The sequence below is a fragment of the Passer domesticus genome, chromosome 30 (genome assembly GCF_036417665.1).
Source record: "Passer domesticus isolate bPasDom1 chromosome 30, bPasDom1.hap1, whole genome shotgun sequence".
NCBI lineage: Eukaryota > Metazoa > Chordata > Aves > Passeriformes > Passeridae > Passer > Passer domesticus.
Window position 1 is genome coordinate 3,263,329 of NC_087503.1, and position 15,883 is coordinate 3,279,211.

At 52.0% G+C, this 15,883-nt stretch overlaps 1 protein-coding gene across 1 annotated transcript in view; it reads left to right on the top strand.

Annotated features, from left to right (window-relative positions):
• Positions 1 to 1,428: 1,428 nt before the first annotated feature.
• The window catches only part of LOC135287573 (zinc finger and SCAN domain-containing protein 2-like), a gene marked incomplete at its 5' end in the record, with an annotated part of 231,189 nt that continues 216,734 nt past the window's right edge, over positions 1,429 to 15,883 (top strand). The window contains one exon of the mRNA XM_064400862.1: positions 1,429 to 1,876. Coding sequence (XP_064256932.1) covers positions 1,429 to 1,876 — 448 coding nt within the window. The remainder of the gene's footprint in view (positions 1,877 to 15,883) is intronic.

A 15,883-nucleotide genomic window follows, 5' to 3' on the forward strand; every position in this document is an offset into this window, starting at 1 on the left:
TTCTAAGAATTCCTCCAGAGAGGACCACAACCTCTTCAGAGGAGGGAACCATGCTGTTATCCAAGGCACTTGGAGTCAGAGACAGTGCCTAAACTCGCTGTGCCAAAATAATGTTGCAATCTGGTTAAGAAAATTGTTAGAGAAATGCCTCTGCCCCAATTAAGGTGCTACCAAGACCAAATCCAAAGTGGATTGTATTGAACAGTAAATGTGAGGTAGAGAGAGACATGGAAAGAGAAGAGAAAAGGGGGGACAACAAGGGAATGACAGGGACAGAGACCTCCCCTGGGGTGGGGCAAGTGTGACAGGGCAGTGTTCTTTATCTCTTCCATGTATGAGCCCTGATAACAACCTCCAGGGGCCATCTTCTGTGAATGGGCCATTGAGTGTCCCTGCAGGGCTGATAAAATGACATCATCTCATTGTGGGATGCTGGGGGATGAGCCAATAATTCCTACCTGCATATAAGCTGAGCCTTGCAACACCGGTAGCACCTTGCGTACTGGGTTCCCAGAGGACAAGAGCTCCATAAGCACCACTGGACCTTCAGAGGAAGACCAGACCCTACTACAGGATCACTGCTTTGACAGAATCACTTCATCACTGCAACAGAACAGCAGCCACCATTTAATGGGACTGCTGCCACCACCCTGAGCAACAGGGTGTCAGGTTATATCCTGACTGTGTCAGTTTAAGGCCGTGTTTCTGTATCATTGCCTTGATCTTAATTTTCTTATTAAATTGTAATTCTGGCTTAGATTCTCCACCTGGTTTGCCCGCAAACCAGTGCAAAACTCAATGCACTCATCTCTTGTTTTCCTCCCAAAACAGAATTTCCCATCTCAAAACCACTGCCAGATGGAGGAGAAGGCTGAGCTTAAGGGAAAGATTCCCCGGGACACGCAGGCAGGTGAGGAGGTAGTCAGTGCCCCTTTCCCCCTCTCTCCTGCTCCATCTCCCAGCCCAGCATGGCCCCCGGCTGCAGGACAAACCTGCAGCCAACACCATCCGGCTGGGGAAGCCCTGGAAAGATCTCCTTCCCTTTCCCTGTGGCACAGAGGCAAATCCCATCCTCTCCTTGTTCTTCCTCCCCCAGACAAGGAGATGAGGATGGAGACCAGGGAGGACAAATCCCCACGGCAGAACCTCATGGAAGAGGCCATTTTGAGTGGCTCCATGGCACAGGAATCCAGTGGGGAAGAAAAGACACAGAGATCCCATAGGATGAGGGGCTCCAAACCCAGCCCAGGGTACTCTGAGGAGGAAAGACCCACCCTGGGCCAGGAAGGTGGAGAGTGCTTTAGCCAGAGCTCAGAGCTGGTGGTCCATGAGCAGCTTCATGATGGGGAGCAGCCCTACAAGTGCTTCGAGTGTGGGAAGAGCTTCAGGCAGAGCAGCAGCCTGATCCACCACCAGATGATCCACACTGGGGAATGGGCCTATGAGTGTGGGGAATGTGGGAAGGGCTTCAGCTACACATCCACCCTTGTGACCCACCAACGCATCCACACCGGGGAGAGGCCCTATGAGTGTCCTGAGTGCCAGAAGAGGTTTCGGATCAGCTCAGATCTCCTCAGACACCAGCGGATTCACACCGATGAGAGGCCCTTCTGCTGCCCAGATTGTGGGAAGGGCTTCAAGCGCAATTCCCACCTCATCACCCACCGGCGCATCCACACTGGGGAGAGGCCCTACGAGTGCTGCATGTGTCAGAAGAGGTTTCAGACCAGCTCAAATCTCCACCTGCATGAGCGGATCCACAATGAGGAGAGGCCCTTCCGCTGCCCCGACTGTGGGAAGGGCTTCAAGCACAACTTCACCCTCGTAAGGCACCAGCGCATCCACACTGGGGAGAGGCCGTATGAGTGCGCCACATGTGGGAAGGGATTCACCCAGAGCTCTGACTTGACCAGACACCAACGGAAGCACCAGTAAGGCAAGCCCTGCAAATGCCCCAACTTCAGGGAGAGCTTTGTGCTCCAGCTTCATCCCTCATTGGAGGACCCATGTTGGGAAGAGCCATGGTGATCCATGTTCCCTGTGATCCATGCTGGGAAGACACCTGTCTCTTTTCCTGCCCCTGCCAATGACATGATGTGGGATCAAAGAACATGAGGGTCTGGCCAGGGCCATGTCATTACATTCACTCTCACCTCAAGTCATTGCCAGGGGCAGGAAAGTGTCTCTCTCTCTCCCTGAGGAGAAGATTGTCCTTTGCAGGGAGGAGGAAATTGTGGCCGGGAAGAGACAGTCCTTGTGTTGCAGTTTTCCCTTTTTCATATCCCTTCTGTTGTCAATATTATTTTTGTTACTTTTTGTTTTTTATCTCGTTGCTGTTCCCAATAAATTTTTCTTATCCCAGCCCGGGATCATTCCTTTTTGTGCTTTCCATGGAAGGCGGGAGGGCAGCGAGCAGCAGCGTGGTTTTAGCGGGAGTAGAAAATTGGGGAATCCCATTCCTAAACCCTGGCCCGTGGAAAGCGAGCATCCCAGCTGGGCCCAGCCCTGCTGGCCATGGCAACAGCCTTGGGAGCGGGTCCTTTGCCAAAGGTATAAAAGATTGGACAGGTGGAATTGAACCTTAATGCAATTTGTCCCACAGAATTAACAATGGAATACTAGATAAATTTATGTAAATACAGCTCTGATTGATTCTGATCATGACTAGACAGTATAGTTCGTTTACACCACAGACTAAATTTTATAAAATGAGTTATTTACTCTACTGTATCGGAGCTAAAACAATTATTAGATTATTCTGCTCTAGGAAGCAATTTTTAAGTGAACAGGGCCTAGCTGTAGTTGTTGGAGCCCGTAGCAGGCAGAGGAATTCTGTGCTTGGGGATGAGTGTGTTTCACTGGGTCAGGTTGTACAAAGCTCTTGCTCTGCATAATTCCTGAGATGGGGAATCCACTTCCCTGGAAAAACAGTTGCAGTTTTGTGCCATTCTCATAAATGTAAAATATTTTCTCCTTTAAACAATTGTAAATCTACCCTCATTCAGCTCAAAGATACTGAGCCTTGTTCTGTCACTGCAAGATTTGGGAGAAAATAACTTTGACTACTTTTTTCATTTTCACAGACCTTGGAGAGGACCCAAAAACCTCTCAGGATATGTTTTGGAGGCCTCATCCCATAACCAGCAGGGAGAGGCGGCAGACTCTGGGCTCAGTGGTGTGGAGACTGAGGACAGAATAAGAGCAGCCGGGGAGGGATTGAAGGGTGGTTTCAAACATCCTGGAGTTTTTCTTTATTGTGTAAAACAGCCAGAGAAAGAGATAATGGCACCAAGGGCAGCTGGGGAGGCCCAGACTGGACACCAGGAGAAAGGAATTTCCTTCCCAGGGCAAGGCTGTGGTGCAAGATATCCCCCATTCAGAGCCTGGAGCAGCCCAAGGCTTTGTGTGGGCAGAGGCAGGCAGGAGGCAGAGCTGCCAGCAAAGGAAGGGGCCAGCCAGGTGGGGCAGCTGGGGGATGAAGACAGCCTGCAGGGACAGAAGCGCAGGGCAGGGACATCGTAGGACAGCCTGGGCTGCACAGGGCACAGGGATGGGCAACAGCTGCAAGGCCCTGACAGAGCCAACTTGGGCAGCACTTTGGCCATGGCAGACACAAAGAGCACCAAAGCCCCAGAGGGTCATTAAAGTCCTGCTGCTGTGTCTGTGCTGCTGAGCTGGGCCGGGCTCCTGGCCCAGAGGCAGCTCCTGGCAAGGGCAGCGCTGCAGAGAGACAGCTCTGGCCAGGAGCAGCTCTGTGCACAGCCCAGCAGGGCTGGGGCACTGCTAGGGCAGCTCAGGGACAGCAGCAGGGCACAGACAGAGCTGACAGGGGCTCAGCACTGGCAGGGGCTGGGGGATGTCCCAGAGGGGGCTGTGTCACAGCGGCACCTCTGTGGCTGTGTCCTAGAGGCACAGAGCAGCTGTGATGTCAGCAAGGGGCTGTGTGACAGCACAGAGTGGGCTGTGTGAGGTCACAGGTTGGGCTATGGCATCAGAGTTTGTTGTGTGAGGTCATTGAGCAACTACAGCATCATAGAGGGGATTCTGTGACATCCCAGAGCAGGCTGTGACATCATGGCATGGCTGTATGACATCATAGAGCAGGCTGTAAGGTCACAGTGTGTGCTGTGATACTAGAGAGTGGCAATATGGTATCACAGAGAGGGTTTTTTGACATCACTGAGGGGGTTGTGACATCACAGAAGTCTCTGTAATGTCATAGAGTAGGGTGTGAGGCCATGGAGCACACTCTGTCGTCATAGAAGGCGGCTCTGTGATATCAGAGAGTGGGTTGTGACATCACTAGGTGACTAAGTAGCATCATAGAGCCAGATGTGACATTACAGAACAGACTGTGACATCACATGGTGACTTTGTGACATCACCAAATTTTCTGTGACATCACAGAGCAGCTTTATGGTATCACAGAGTGATATTCTAGCACTGGCCCTTGTGATATCATGAAGGGGCTTTGTGACATCACAGAGCAGCCTGTGACATCACAGAGCAGTAGTGTGTCATCACAGAGTTGCCTGTGACATCATAGAGTAGGCTCTGTGACATCATAGAATGGATTCTGCCATCACAGGGCACCTGTGTGACATCACACAGGGGTTGTGACATCACAGAATGGCTGTGTGACATCCCAGGGGAGGATGTGTAATATCACAAGATTAACTGTGACATCATAATGAGGGCTGTGTCATCACAAAGGGGCTGTGTGTCATCACAGGGGCTGGGTGACATCACAGGGGCTGTGTGAGGTCACTGGGGAGGTCACTCTGCCCCAGCCCCCCTCACAGTTCCCCCAGAGCAGTCCAACCCTGCTCGTGCACAGTGGGGTCCCCTGTCCCCCCAGGTCCCCCCACCCCCAGCGCCGCAGCCTCCCCCAGAGGATGTTCCACGAGACCGACCCCAGAGCCTGACACGGGGATGGGGAGCCGGGACCCTGGGGGTGGGACAGGGGGACAGGGACCCCCCGGCAGTGTCCCCGTGTCCCCCAGGGCCAGAGCCTGGGCCAGGGCTCCTTCACCCTGTTATAAATGAGGGCTTGAGAGCACTGAAAAAATCCCCAGCAAGGGATCAGCAAAAGCCAGATTTAATATTAAGTGACAGCACCACAAAGTTCCTTGGCAAGAGTCACTCTGCTCCTGACTGGACACTTCAGGCACACCAGGGAAACAAAGCAACAACAAAACCAAATCAAATCCAGACAATCAAACCAGAAATAAACCAAGAACTGACCCTGTGTGTGTGTGTGTGTGTGTGTGTGTGTGTGTGTGTGTGTCAACAGGACAGTGAGGGCAAGGATAAAAGGAATACAGCCTAAAAGGTGAACAGGACTAAACATAGCTCAAGCTTAACAGGACTTAACTTATACCTTAACCTTAAGTGATACCTTAAACTTCACAATTTAGCAAAAGTACAGCACTTAAGAGTAATTAACCTATGACCTATGACTTATCAATTTAAAAGAGGAATAACACTTAACAATATTCAACTTAGGTTATAACTTATATTAAACATAACAACTGAGCAAAAGAACCACCCTTAGTAGCATTTAACTTCACTTAGACCTCATGACTTAACCTCACTTACAGGCCTGACTGACTCAGCTATCCAAGGCACTCCAACCCCTCCGAGAGCAGCATTTCTGCCACAACTCCCCAGCACAGGCACTCCTGTGTGCACACAGACACAAAGAGTCAGTGCAAGGCACCTGTGAGAAATTCCCCTGAGGGCAGGAAATGCTCCCTGTGGATCCTTTGGCATCTCCCCAGCGGGTGAAGGGTTGAGCCTGGAGGAGTGGGGGGATCGGCCCAGGCTCCCTCGTTGTTCAGGATCCCCGAGTGCAGCAAACGGGAGAGTTCCCGGCTGGGAGAGGCCCCACTCAGAGGGAGTCGCTGGCCCAGGAGAGCTCCAAGGGGCTCCTTTTGCAGCGCTGTTTGTAGGGCCCCAAGAGAGGGGCTGCAGTCACAGCAATGGTTCATCCTGGCCGCACTTGGCATCAACAGCTTTCTTTGGCACTGTGAGAACAGGGATGTTGTGCCTCTGAGGGAACAAAACCAGTTCCCAGGGATGCTCCTCCAGCAACCAGGAGCTGGTTGGGCACAGCAGTGCCTGGAGCAGACAGTGTTTGTGCTGAGCTGCAGAGGAGCTGAGCCCAGGGGCTGTTGGCCAAGGCCGAGGCCCAGGGTGTAGCCATGATATTTTAGTGAAAAATCCTTTGCTAGGATTTTTCCTGTCCTGAGGAGCTGAGAACCTCAGGAAAGAAATGTAAACAATAACTATCTGCTGCTGTGGAATGCCACAGATGCATCTTTCATTGGTCCATGTGGATTGTTTTCAATTAGTGACCAATCACAGCCACCTGTGCCAAGGCTGTGAGCAGTCACAGGATTTTGTTATTGATTCCTGTTCTATTCTTGTCTTGGTAGCCTTCTGATCTTCTTCTCTCTGTTCTTTTAGTATACTTGTAATGTGGTATTTTAATATAATATATAACATAATAAGTCAGCCTTCTGATGAAAATGGAGTCAAGCCTTGTGTCCTCACACAAGGGGTTTCAGTATAAACAAGAGTCCTGGCCAGGCTTTGGGAGAAACCAAACAGGAGAATGAAACCAGATGTTCTCACACTAGCAGTGATGTCAGCTTGTTTGTTTGACAGTGTAAAAGCTGTGTCCTTTCACAGCAGGCTTGGAGCCCGGTTGCCTGCAAAGGTGGAGGCACCTGCAGGAATTCCCAGTGTCCAGCAGTGGCTGTGCAGTCCTTGTCTGCCTCAGCTGATGTGTGGATCTGGGTGATGGTAAAGTCTGAGGGTAACTGGTGATGGACCTTTCTTTAATCACTGCAGGCAATCTTTGGTAGTAATGACTGGATGGATTGCTGAGCTTCTTTTGTAATTCTTTGCTAACGATTATGTGCTTTGCTGAGCTTATCCTTTTGTAATTCTTTGCAGCTGTGCATTATATAAATTACAGGATTTCTTAAGTTGGTGTCTGTGTCTTTGGTACTGACCCTGCCCACTGGTGAAACAGAGCCCCCTCTTGCCTAAGAATTACCTGGCAAGGCAAAAACCCTCACTCCAACATTCCCCCCTTCCTCCTTGTTCCCCGCACTTCATACACTGAGCATGATGTCCTGTGGTCTGGGGTATCCCCGGGGTCAGTTGGGGTCACCTGTCCTGGCTGTGTCCCCTGCCAAGCTCCCCCACAGCCCCAGCCCCTGCCCAGCATGGCTGGAGGAGGGGCAGGACAGGCCTTGGCTCTGTTGCAGCTCAGCAAGAACAAAACCATCTCTGCGTGCTCAGCCCTGTGCTCAGCACCCGGCCCAGCAGTGTCTCAGTGCCAGTGTCTGTGCCCTCAGTCCCTGCCAGGGCTTTCCATGGCAGCTGCCCGGACAGGTGACCCAGGTGTCACCCCCAGTGAGGGCTGCCATGGAAACAGTGCCAGCACTGCCCCTTTCTGTCTGGCTGAGCTGGCCTTTGGCCCTGGCAGTGCCCTTTGCTGCTGGTTCCTGGTGCCTGAGCGGCCAGCGCGGCACAGGGCAGGTGGCCATGGCACAAGCCCCCAGCCAGGGATCCCCTCTGGCTCTGGGCAGTGACAGCAGCCCTGAGCAATGGGCTGGCGCGCTGGGGTCGGTGCAGTGTCCATCCAACAGTGTCTTGTAATGGTCCAGTGCAGACTGGGATGATGATCCACCCTCCCAGCTGGCCCAGGGCAGCTCTGCAGTGCCCTTCCCCACAGCCTGTCTGCACAGAAGCACTTGCTGGGTGCTCTGCATTTCCCTTCCCTCACTCTTGGGTCTCTCCCACACCTCCCAGCTCAGAGCTTTCAGCTGCAAGGAGTTCAAAGCTGGTCTGTCCATCAGGAGTTGGTCTAATTCTGCCCTGAGCAAACTCTGGATTTGTGTTTATTGCAGAACTTTCTGTGTGTCTAAAATATTCCTTGCAGGGTTCTGCCTTAGGGAAGGGGAACCTCCTTGGTGGCAGCTTGGGCTTGGCACACACTTGAGGAGGATGTCTGTTTTCAATGGGGAAACTCAGGAGTTTTAGATTGGTTCAAAATACAAAAGAAGATGACCCCTCTTTGGCTGTGTACAGCCAGTTCTCTGAGCAAAGCAGGTCCCAGGTGAGTGAGGAGAGACAAAATGGGCTTGGGGAATGTGGAGCAAGGTTGTCCACGCTGCGTCAGACCTCAAGGCACAGCTTCTCTGAGCAGGCCAGAGCTCCTTAGGAGAGTCCCTGCTGGATCAATATCAGTGACTGAATGCTGCAATCACCTCTTGTGTAATAGGAACAGCAATAAAAGACACCTTTTAAAACAGGAATACATACTTCCTAGAAGCTCTTTGAAATATTTCTCCATAACTGAAAAAGGAAACCCTCCTAATGAACTGCAGTAGAGTGGAGGTAAATCAAGGCAGAGCCATGGTTTGTCAGGACTTGCTTGATGCTAATAAGCCCCAGGGTGCATTTAGAGCTGAGCCCTGGAACCTCAGGGCCTGAGAGGAGATTGTACAAACCTGTCCAGGAGTCCAAGTCAGAAGAAAACCCCAAAGTGTGTCGAGGCATGAATGGGTCCCACTGAGGTCCATCCCAGCACAGGCTCCTCATGGACTCCTTGGAGGAGAGAATTGGGAGCCAGGATGGCACAAAAACTTCTCAAAGACTCAGTGTGAAAAGGAAAATCCAAAGTACTTTAAAAACCTTGAGTACCTCATAGTATTAATGAGCCCCACTGAGTGTCAGTACAAGGCTCTCAAGGGACTCGTTAAAGCAGATAACTGGGGCCATGATTGCACAAACCTCTCCCAGAGTCTGTATCAAAAGGGAAACACTGAGTACCTTAAAATAACTGAAGTACCTTGAAGCATTAATGAGCCCCACTGAGTGCTGTTACTGACAAAGGCTCTCCAGGGACTAATTACAGCAGATAATTGGAGGCCATGATTGCACAGACTTCTCAGAGACTCCAAGGCAAAAGCAAAACCCAAAGTCCTTTGAAAAACCTGCAGTTCCTGGGAGCATTCAGGAGCCCCCAGGGCCATTGCTGAGCAAGGCTCCCCAGGGACTCCTTCCAGCAGATCCTTGAGGCCACTGGGATGTGGGCTAGGGGGGGATGCTGAGGGCAGGACAAGGGGCTGACAGTGCCCAGCCTGGCTGGGGCTGTGCCAGGAGGCCCCAGGGCCTCAGGACAAGGTGTCTCCTCCCAGCCCTTGCTGGCATAGACCCTGCTGCTGTGCCCCAGGCCACCAAGACTTGGCTTCTCTTTGTCCCCACCTGGCATCACTGCCTCCAGTTCTCTGCTCTGCCTGGGGCCTGGGGACACTTTCTCACTTGTGTCCCTCAGTGGGACCCATTAAAAGTCCAAGAAACTTTGGAGTTGGATTCTGACTTGGAGTTCTGGAGAGGTTTCTTCAGCTGCCTCTGAGGGACTGATGTTCAGGGCCTGAGCACAAAACCCCAGAGGGTCATTAAAGTCCTGCTGCTGTGTCTGTGCTGCTGAGCTGGGCTGGGCTCCTGGCACAGAGGCAGCTCCTGGTAAGCAAGAAGAGCTTCAAAAGCACATTTCTCTTGATGAGCAGCTCTTCTGCCAGCCCAGCAGGGCTGGGGCACTGCCTGCAGCCAGCCCGGGCACATCCCAGAGGCACAGAGAGCTTCAATCAGTCAGGGCTGGGAAGGTGCTGGGAAGTGCCTGGGGCAGAATCACTGCCAGCCCTTGGCACAGGAACCTCTGGCTGCAGGACAATGCAGCTGCAGCTCCCGGAGCCATCTCCTAAAGCTGGAATATCCCAATGTCTGCAGACTCTGTGAGTACAACTCTGAGTATTTCTGGTGCAGGGGAGGTGAAATGCTCATGAAGCTCTGACATGCTGAGGGGTTCTGATCAGTCATAAAATATTTTCAAGTCAAGGATTTTGATAAAAAAGCAGAAATTTCCTAAGACTTTGTATTCAGTTTGCTACTACTGGAGAATGGCATAGAGGGAGAATGAACAATAAAGGATGATTATGAATTATTAATTATGAATTTTGACAAGTGCCTGAGACATCTGAACTGTTACTTTTAGTGATCAATAAGTGCACAGTAGATCCCTAATGTGCTTTAAGACACTCTGCCCATGGACAGCAGCAGCATCACCTTTGCTGGACTCGTCAGGCTCAGTCTGAGCTGTCCTTTCTCCAAGCTGCAAACAGAACCTGCCCCCAGCCAGTGCTCTCCAAACAGGCAGAGTTTTGTCAGGCCAAGGAGAGGGCACAGAGATTTGGGGTCTGTGAGTGCTGGCAGGGAGAGATCAGGCACAGGGAAACTCCTGCAGGAGGAAAATCTCCAGGAAGCAGAGAGAAGATCAGGCATAGAGAGGAAACAAAACCCAGCAATGCTGTGGCAGGGAGAGTTTAGAGATGTCCACAGGATCCCCTCCAGTGCAGCCCCTCCCTCTGAACAAGCCCCCTCCCTCCTGTCCCCCAGCCAAGCCTCTGTGAGTTATAAGATTGATGGGGAAAGGCAGAGGTGTTCTGGCACTGAAAATGCTGTCGGGTTGGTGAAATGAGTAAAGTGAGACCTTGGCTACAAATGTGGAGCTGGGCTGTGGTGGATCCATCTGCTCTCAGCAGTACCTGGTGATGTTTAGGGAAAACTTGGGAGTGTGAACATCCTCCACCTGAGAAAGTTTTAAAGCCCAGAGAAACTCCAAAGAGAATGAAGTGCCAGACCATCTCCCCTCACTCTCTACTCATAACTTTGCATCACAAAACTTTCTCTGTCCTCCCAGAAGGCTGTAGAAATGCTGAGGGTTTTTGATATCCAGGAATACCAGGACAGATATGGGAGAGCTTAAAGAGAAAACTCCAGGACTCATGAACAAAAAAGGGTGTCTGTGTGTGTTACACGGAAGGGTGTATGGGAAATAGCATTGATTTTGGTTACAGACATCTCCTCTAACTCTTCATTATCCTTTCTCCATGAACAGGTCCCCATGTGCAGCCCCAGCAAATGTCCAACAGCAGCTCCATCAGCCACTTCCTCCTGCTGGCATTGGCAGACACGCGGCAGCTGCAGCTCCTGCACTTCTGCCTCTTGCTGGGCATCTCCCTGGCTGCCCTCCTGGCCAACGGCCTCATCATCAGCGCCGTAGCCTGCGGCCACCACCTGCACACGCCCATGTTCTTCTTCCTGCTCAACCTGGCCCTCAGCAACCTGGGCTCCATCTGCACCACTGTCCCCAAAGCCATGCACAATTCCCTCTGGGACACCACCACCATCTCCTACACAGGATGTGCTGCTCAGCTCTTTTCATTTCTGTTCTTCATCTCAGCAGAGTATTTCCTCCTGACCATCATGTGCTACGACCGCTACGTGTCCATCTGCAAACCCCTGCACTACGGGACCCTCCTGGGCAGCAGAGCTTGTGCCCACATGGCAGCAGCTGCCTGGGCCAGTGCCTTTCTCTATTCACTGCTGCACTCGGCCAATACATTTTCCCTGCCCCTGTGCCATGGCAATGTTCTGGGCCAGTTGTTCTGTGAAATCCCACAGATACTCAAGCTCTCCTGTTTCAAATCCTACCTCAGGGAACTTGGAGTAATTGCATTTTCCAGCTCTTTAGCACTTGGTTGGTTTGTGTTCATTGTTTTCTCCTATGTGCAGATCTTCAGGGCTGTGCTGAAGATCCCCTCTGAGCAGGGATGGCACAAAGCCTTTTCCACCTGCCTCCCTCACCTGGTTGTGGTCTCCCTGTTCCTCAGCACTGGTAAATTTTCCCACCTGAAGCCCCCCTCCATCTCCTGCCCATCCCTGGATCTGGCCCTGTCAGTTCTGTACTCAGTGGTGCCTCCAGTCCTAAACCCCCTCATCTACAGCCTGAGGAACCAGGAGCTCAAGAGTGCCCTGAGGAAAGTAATGACTCTATCTTTTCAGAGACAATAAACTCTCTTTTTTCTCCTCCAGAACCTTCAATCTCCTGGCTGTTTTTTTTCCTATTTGTCTGTTTTTTCCTTGAGACATTTTTTATTATTTTTCTAGTGTTGTAATGTTTTTAATAAAATACTGTAGTACTACTCTTAGCATTTTCCATGAACATCTACTTTTCTTTTGTAAAACAAAGATTTTTAGGAGACTTGTTCCCTGTGCATTTGAATAAAAATAAGTGGCTGTCCTGACTTGTGTGTCCAAGGCATTTCCTCAGCCCTTCTCTGGCTCTGCAGGGGCAGTGCCTGTGAGCAGAGGTGGAGGGAAGGGGCTCCCAGCACAGCAGCACGGCCAGGGACAATGGCCCTGCCTCTTTCCACATCTGCTCCTCCCAGCTCCACACTCCCCTTCCCAGCCCTGCTGTGGGTGCGAGGCCGGGGTGCTCTGGCAGCTTGGTCACTGTCCTGCTGTGTGTCCGTGCTGTGCCCTCAGGCAGGGACAGGCCATGGGCACTGCTGGGACACAGCTGGGCTCCAGCACAGCAGCTCCACCAGCAAAGGGCATCTCCTGAGCGCAGGGCAGGAAGGCTTTGCTCCCCTCCAGAGTCACTCTCAGGACTCTCAAGAGGCTCCTTGTGTTCCTTGTTCTCCCAGGGCTCTGTGGGATGAGATCAGGGTCTCACTGGGGCCTTCAGGGGACTCAGGTCTGGCTCAGGTTTTGCTTGTTGGTGGCCAGTGCCCATCAGAGGCTGAATGGTCTGTGCTGAACCTTCCTGGGGCTCTGCAGCTTGTGGCAGGGCTGATGGCAGGGGAAGGTTTGTCTGGAGGGCCCTGGGAGCTGCCAGGAGAACACAGGGGACCTGCAGGGACAGGGTGTGCCAGGGACCAGCAGGGAGTGGAGCTCAGTGGGCACAGGCCTGGCCAGGCTGGGGTCACCCCGAGATCAAGGACTGAATGTCTGCTGTGAGCCAGGAGAGCTCTGCAGCCCAGGGACACAGCAGGCCCAGGGAAAGGAGTCTGGGCACTGCCTGCTCTGAGCCTCAGGGAACTCCCCCAGGAGGATCCAGGGCAGCCCCAAGCCCCTCTGGCAGCCCTGGCACAAGGCAGGCACCTCTGAGCCCCCTGCATGGCCCCGCAGAGCCTGTGTGGGAGGGGGTGAGTGCAGGGAGCACCATCAGCTGCCTCTGTGTGCCAGGCTGAGCAGCAGAGCCCAGCAGAGGCAGCCCAGGGCCCCGGGCAGCACAGCCCCCGTGCTCTGCAGAGCAGCAGCCCCAGCTCGGGGCTCTGGGCAGCAGGGCAGGGGCTGCAGCAATGGCTGCTGGGGCCAGCACAGACGTGTTCCCCTGGGAAAGGCTCTGGGGGCAGCTGGCATGGGCCAGGAGCAGAGCAGGAGCCCGTGGGTGTGCACAGGAGCCCTGGCAAGAGGCTGCCCTGTCCCTGGGCCAGCAGGAGCTGCCTGAGGAGCCCCGGGGCCAACTCTGCTGCTGGGCTGGGCAGCGGGGCTGGCCCTGGGGCTGCAGGAGCTGCCCGAGCTGAGCATCTGCTGAGCATTCCAGACCCAGAGTGGCTGTCCCTGACCTCCAGTGCCTCCAGTTCCTGCTGCAGGGCCAGACCTGACTCTGCTGCTCTGCTGGGCTGGGGCTGGAGCAGGGAAAGGCTGAACTGGGCAGTGCCAGGAAGAGGAAAACAATGGACCCTTGTCGCCATGAGTCCCCCCGCAGTGTCAGAATACACTCCGTGGTTCCATGAGGCCCCAGTGTCACAATGGCCCCTTGGTTCCATAAAGCCCCACAGGGTCACCATGGTCCCCAGGTCACACGAGGCCCTGCAGTGTCACAAGGGCCCCTTGGTTCTGTGGAGCCCACAGGGTCAGTTTTGCCAGTGGGTAGGGTCAGCACCAAAGACACAGACACCAACTGAAGGAATTGTGTCATTTATATAAGGTAAATCTGCAAAAATTACAAATGTAAAGCACATAATTATTTGAAAATAATTACAATAGGAGCAGCTCAGTAATGCACTCAATCATCACCACCAAAGATCAAAGATTGCCTGCAGTGATTAAGAAAGATCCAGCACCACTTACGCTCAGCCTTTACCATCCCCCAGATCCACACAGCAGCAGGGGGAAGCTGTCCCAGCCAAGGGCTGCAGAGCCACTCCTGGACACTGGGAATTCCTGCAGGTGCCTCCAGCCACAGGTGAGGCTCCAACCTCGCTGTGAGAGGGCCCAGCTCTGACAGTGCTGAATGAACAAACTGACAGCACTTCTAGTGCGGGAACATCTGGTTTCATCCTCCTCTTGGGTTCCTCCCAAAGCCTGGCCAGGGCCAGATGGGGCCTTGTCTGATTTTTAAATACAGAAAGGTAAATCCACATTTCACCAATGAACAGATAGAGATCATATTGCTAATAAAGATTCATTAATGAGCAGATACAAAGATAAGCTTTGGTTGGAAGTTTCATCTAGAGCTCAGCTTTGCCTCAGGGCCTGTATGTTCAGGCCACATACAGGACCTGGTGTTGAGGCCTCAGGACATCAATCAGTGCTTTGACTTACAGATGATGAACTGCAACCTTCATAACAATTCTTTGGATAACAGAGTTTAGATTTAGCTATTAGGCATAAAGACATCAGCTCTTGTTCTTCAATTAAGTGTTGTTCAAGTTCATTACTCAGAGCTATAATTTGCCTTCCATTTAAAACATCCCTAATTAGTTGCTATTCTCCATTATTTTATCAAATGTCCCTTTTTTCTTGAGACTGTGTCTCTTTTTAGACAAGACTCAGTACTCCGTTTCCAGCACAAAGTGCCACAACAACTCTAAAATGAAATCATAACACACCAAGTGCTCATATTGCAATGACGCGACACTGCCAAAAATTAATTTCACAGTAGCCTCCAATTTGGCAGCCATGAAGCCAATGCCACCAAGAAAAATTTTCTTCTTTCTGCCACTCTTCTACTGCCTTTTCTGTCAAGCTGATTCCTGACTGTTGGCCTTCAAACCCATCACTGAGAGCAGTGCAACATTCCTGTCCCATGAGAGCCCAGGTTCCTCGCTGGCCAGCAAGCAGATAATCCCAGTCTGTGTGTTTCTGTAGAGCCCCATTTGTGTTTGTTGGAGCTCCTGGGATGTGAGATTGGACATTTTAACAGCAGCATTTGCTATTTCTTCTAATAATTGATTTAGCTCATTACTGTAAAATCTGCAGCATGGGGTAGTACACATGGGGCACAGGTTGAACCAGAATCTTTTGGTTTTCTGAGACCAAATGCACCCCTTGGGTGGAAAATGTTCTCTTGGCCCCAACTCTTCCTTGTGATTGTTGCTGAAGGACCCTCAAGGGAGGCATCAGCATTGCCTGGAAACAGGACCCAAACCATCCTTTAGGAAGCTATTTATGGGCAGTCTCCACACAGCCAGCAGCTTCCATTCTCAGTACCAAAGGTCTGATTTCCTGTTTCCCACTGTGGGCTGCTGATGGATGCAGGGCTCTTCCCTGGGCCCTCCAAGGGAGCCCCATTCCTCCCAACATTGGTTGAGAGCATATCCAGGAATTAATTACATTGAGTATTTTGGATACTTTGATCTTAGCATTCTCAAGAATTTAATGACTAATCCTTGGTGAAACTCTAAAGGTGTTTGTGGCAAACAAAGATTCTGGCTGACTATCAAGATACAACTTGCAGACATCAGCAGTACTTCAGTGACACGGTTATTCATTCTTTTTCCTCGGTCTCATTTGGGTTAGGAACAATAATTCGGTCGTCCATGGAGGTGGCACCGTGTTAATTTCAGAATAATGCCCCCAAGGTCCTTTGCTGTTCAGCTTTAGCACGGTGTCTGTGGCTAACAAGGCTTGGTGGGGCCTTTTCCCCTTGGGCTGGAAGGGGGCCGGGTCCCAGTCCCTGAGGGCACCCAGGCTCCTAGATGGAATTTGTGTGCAAGTCCCTCATTGTCACAGC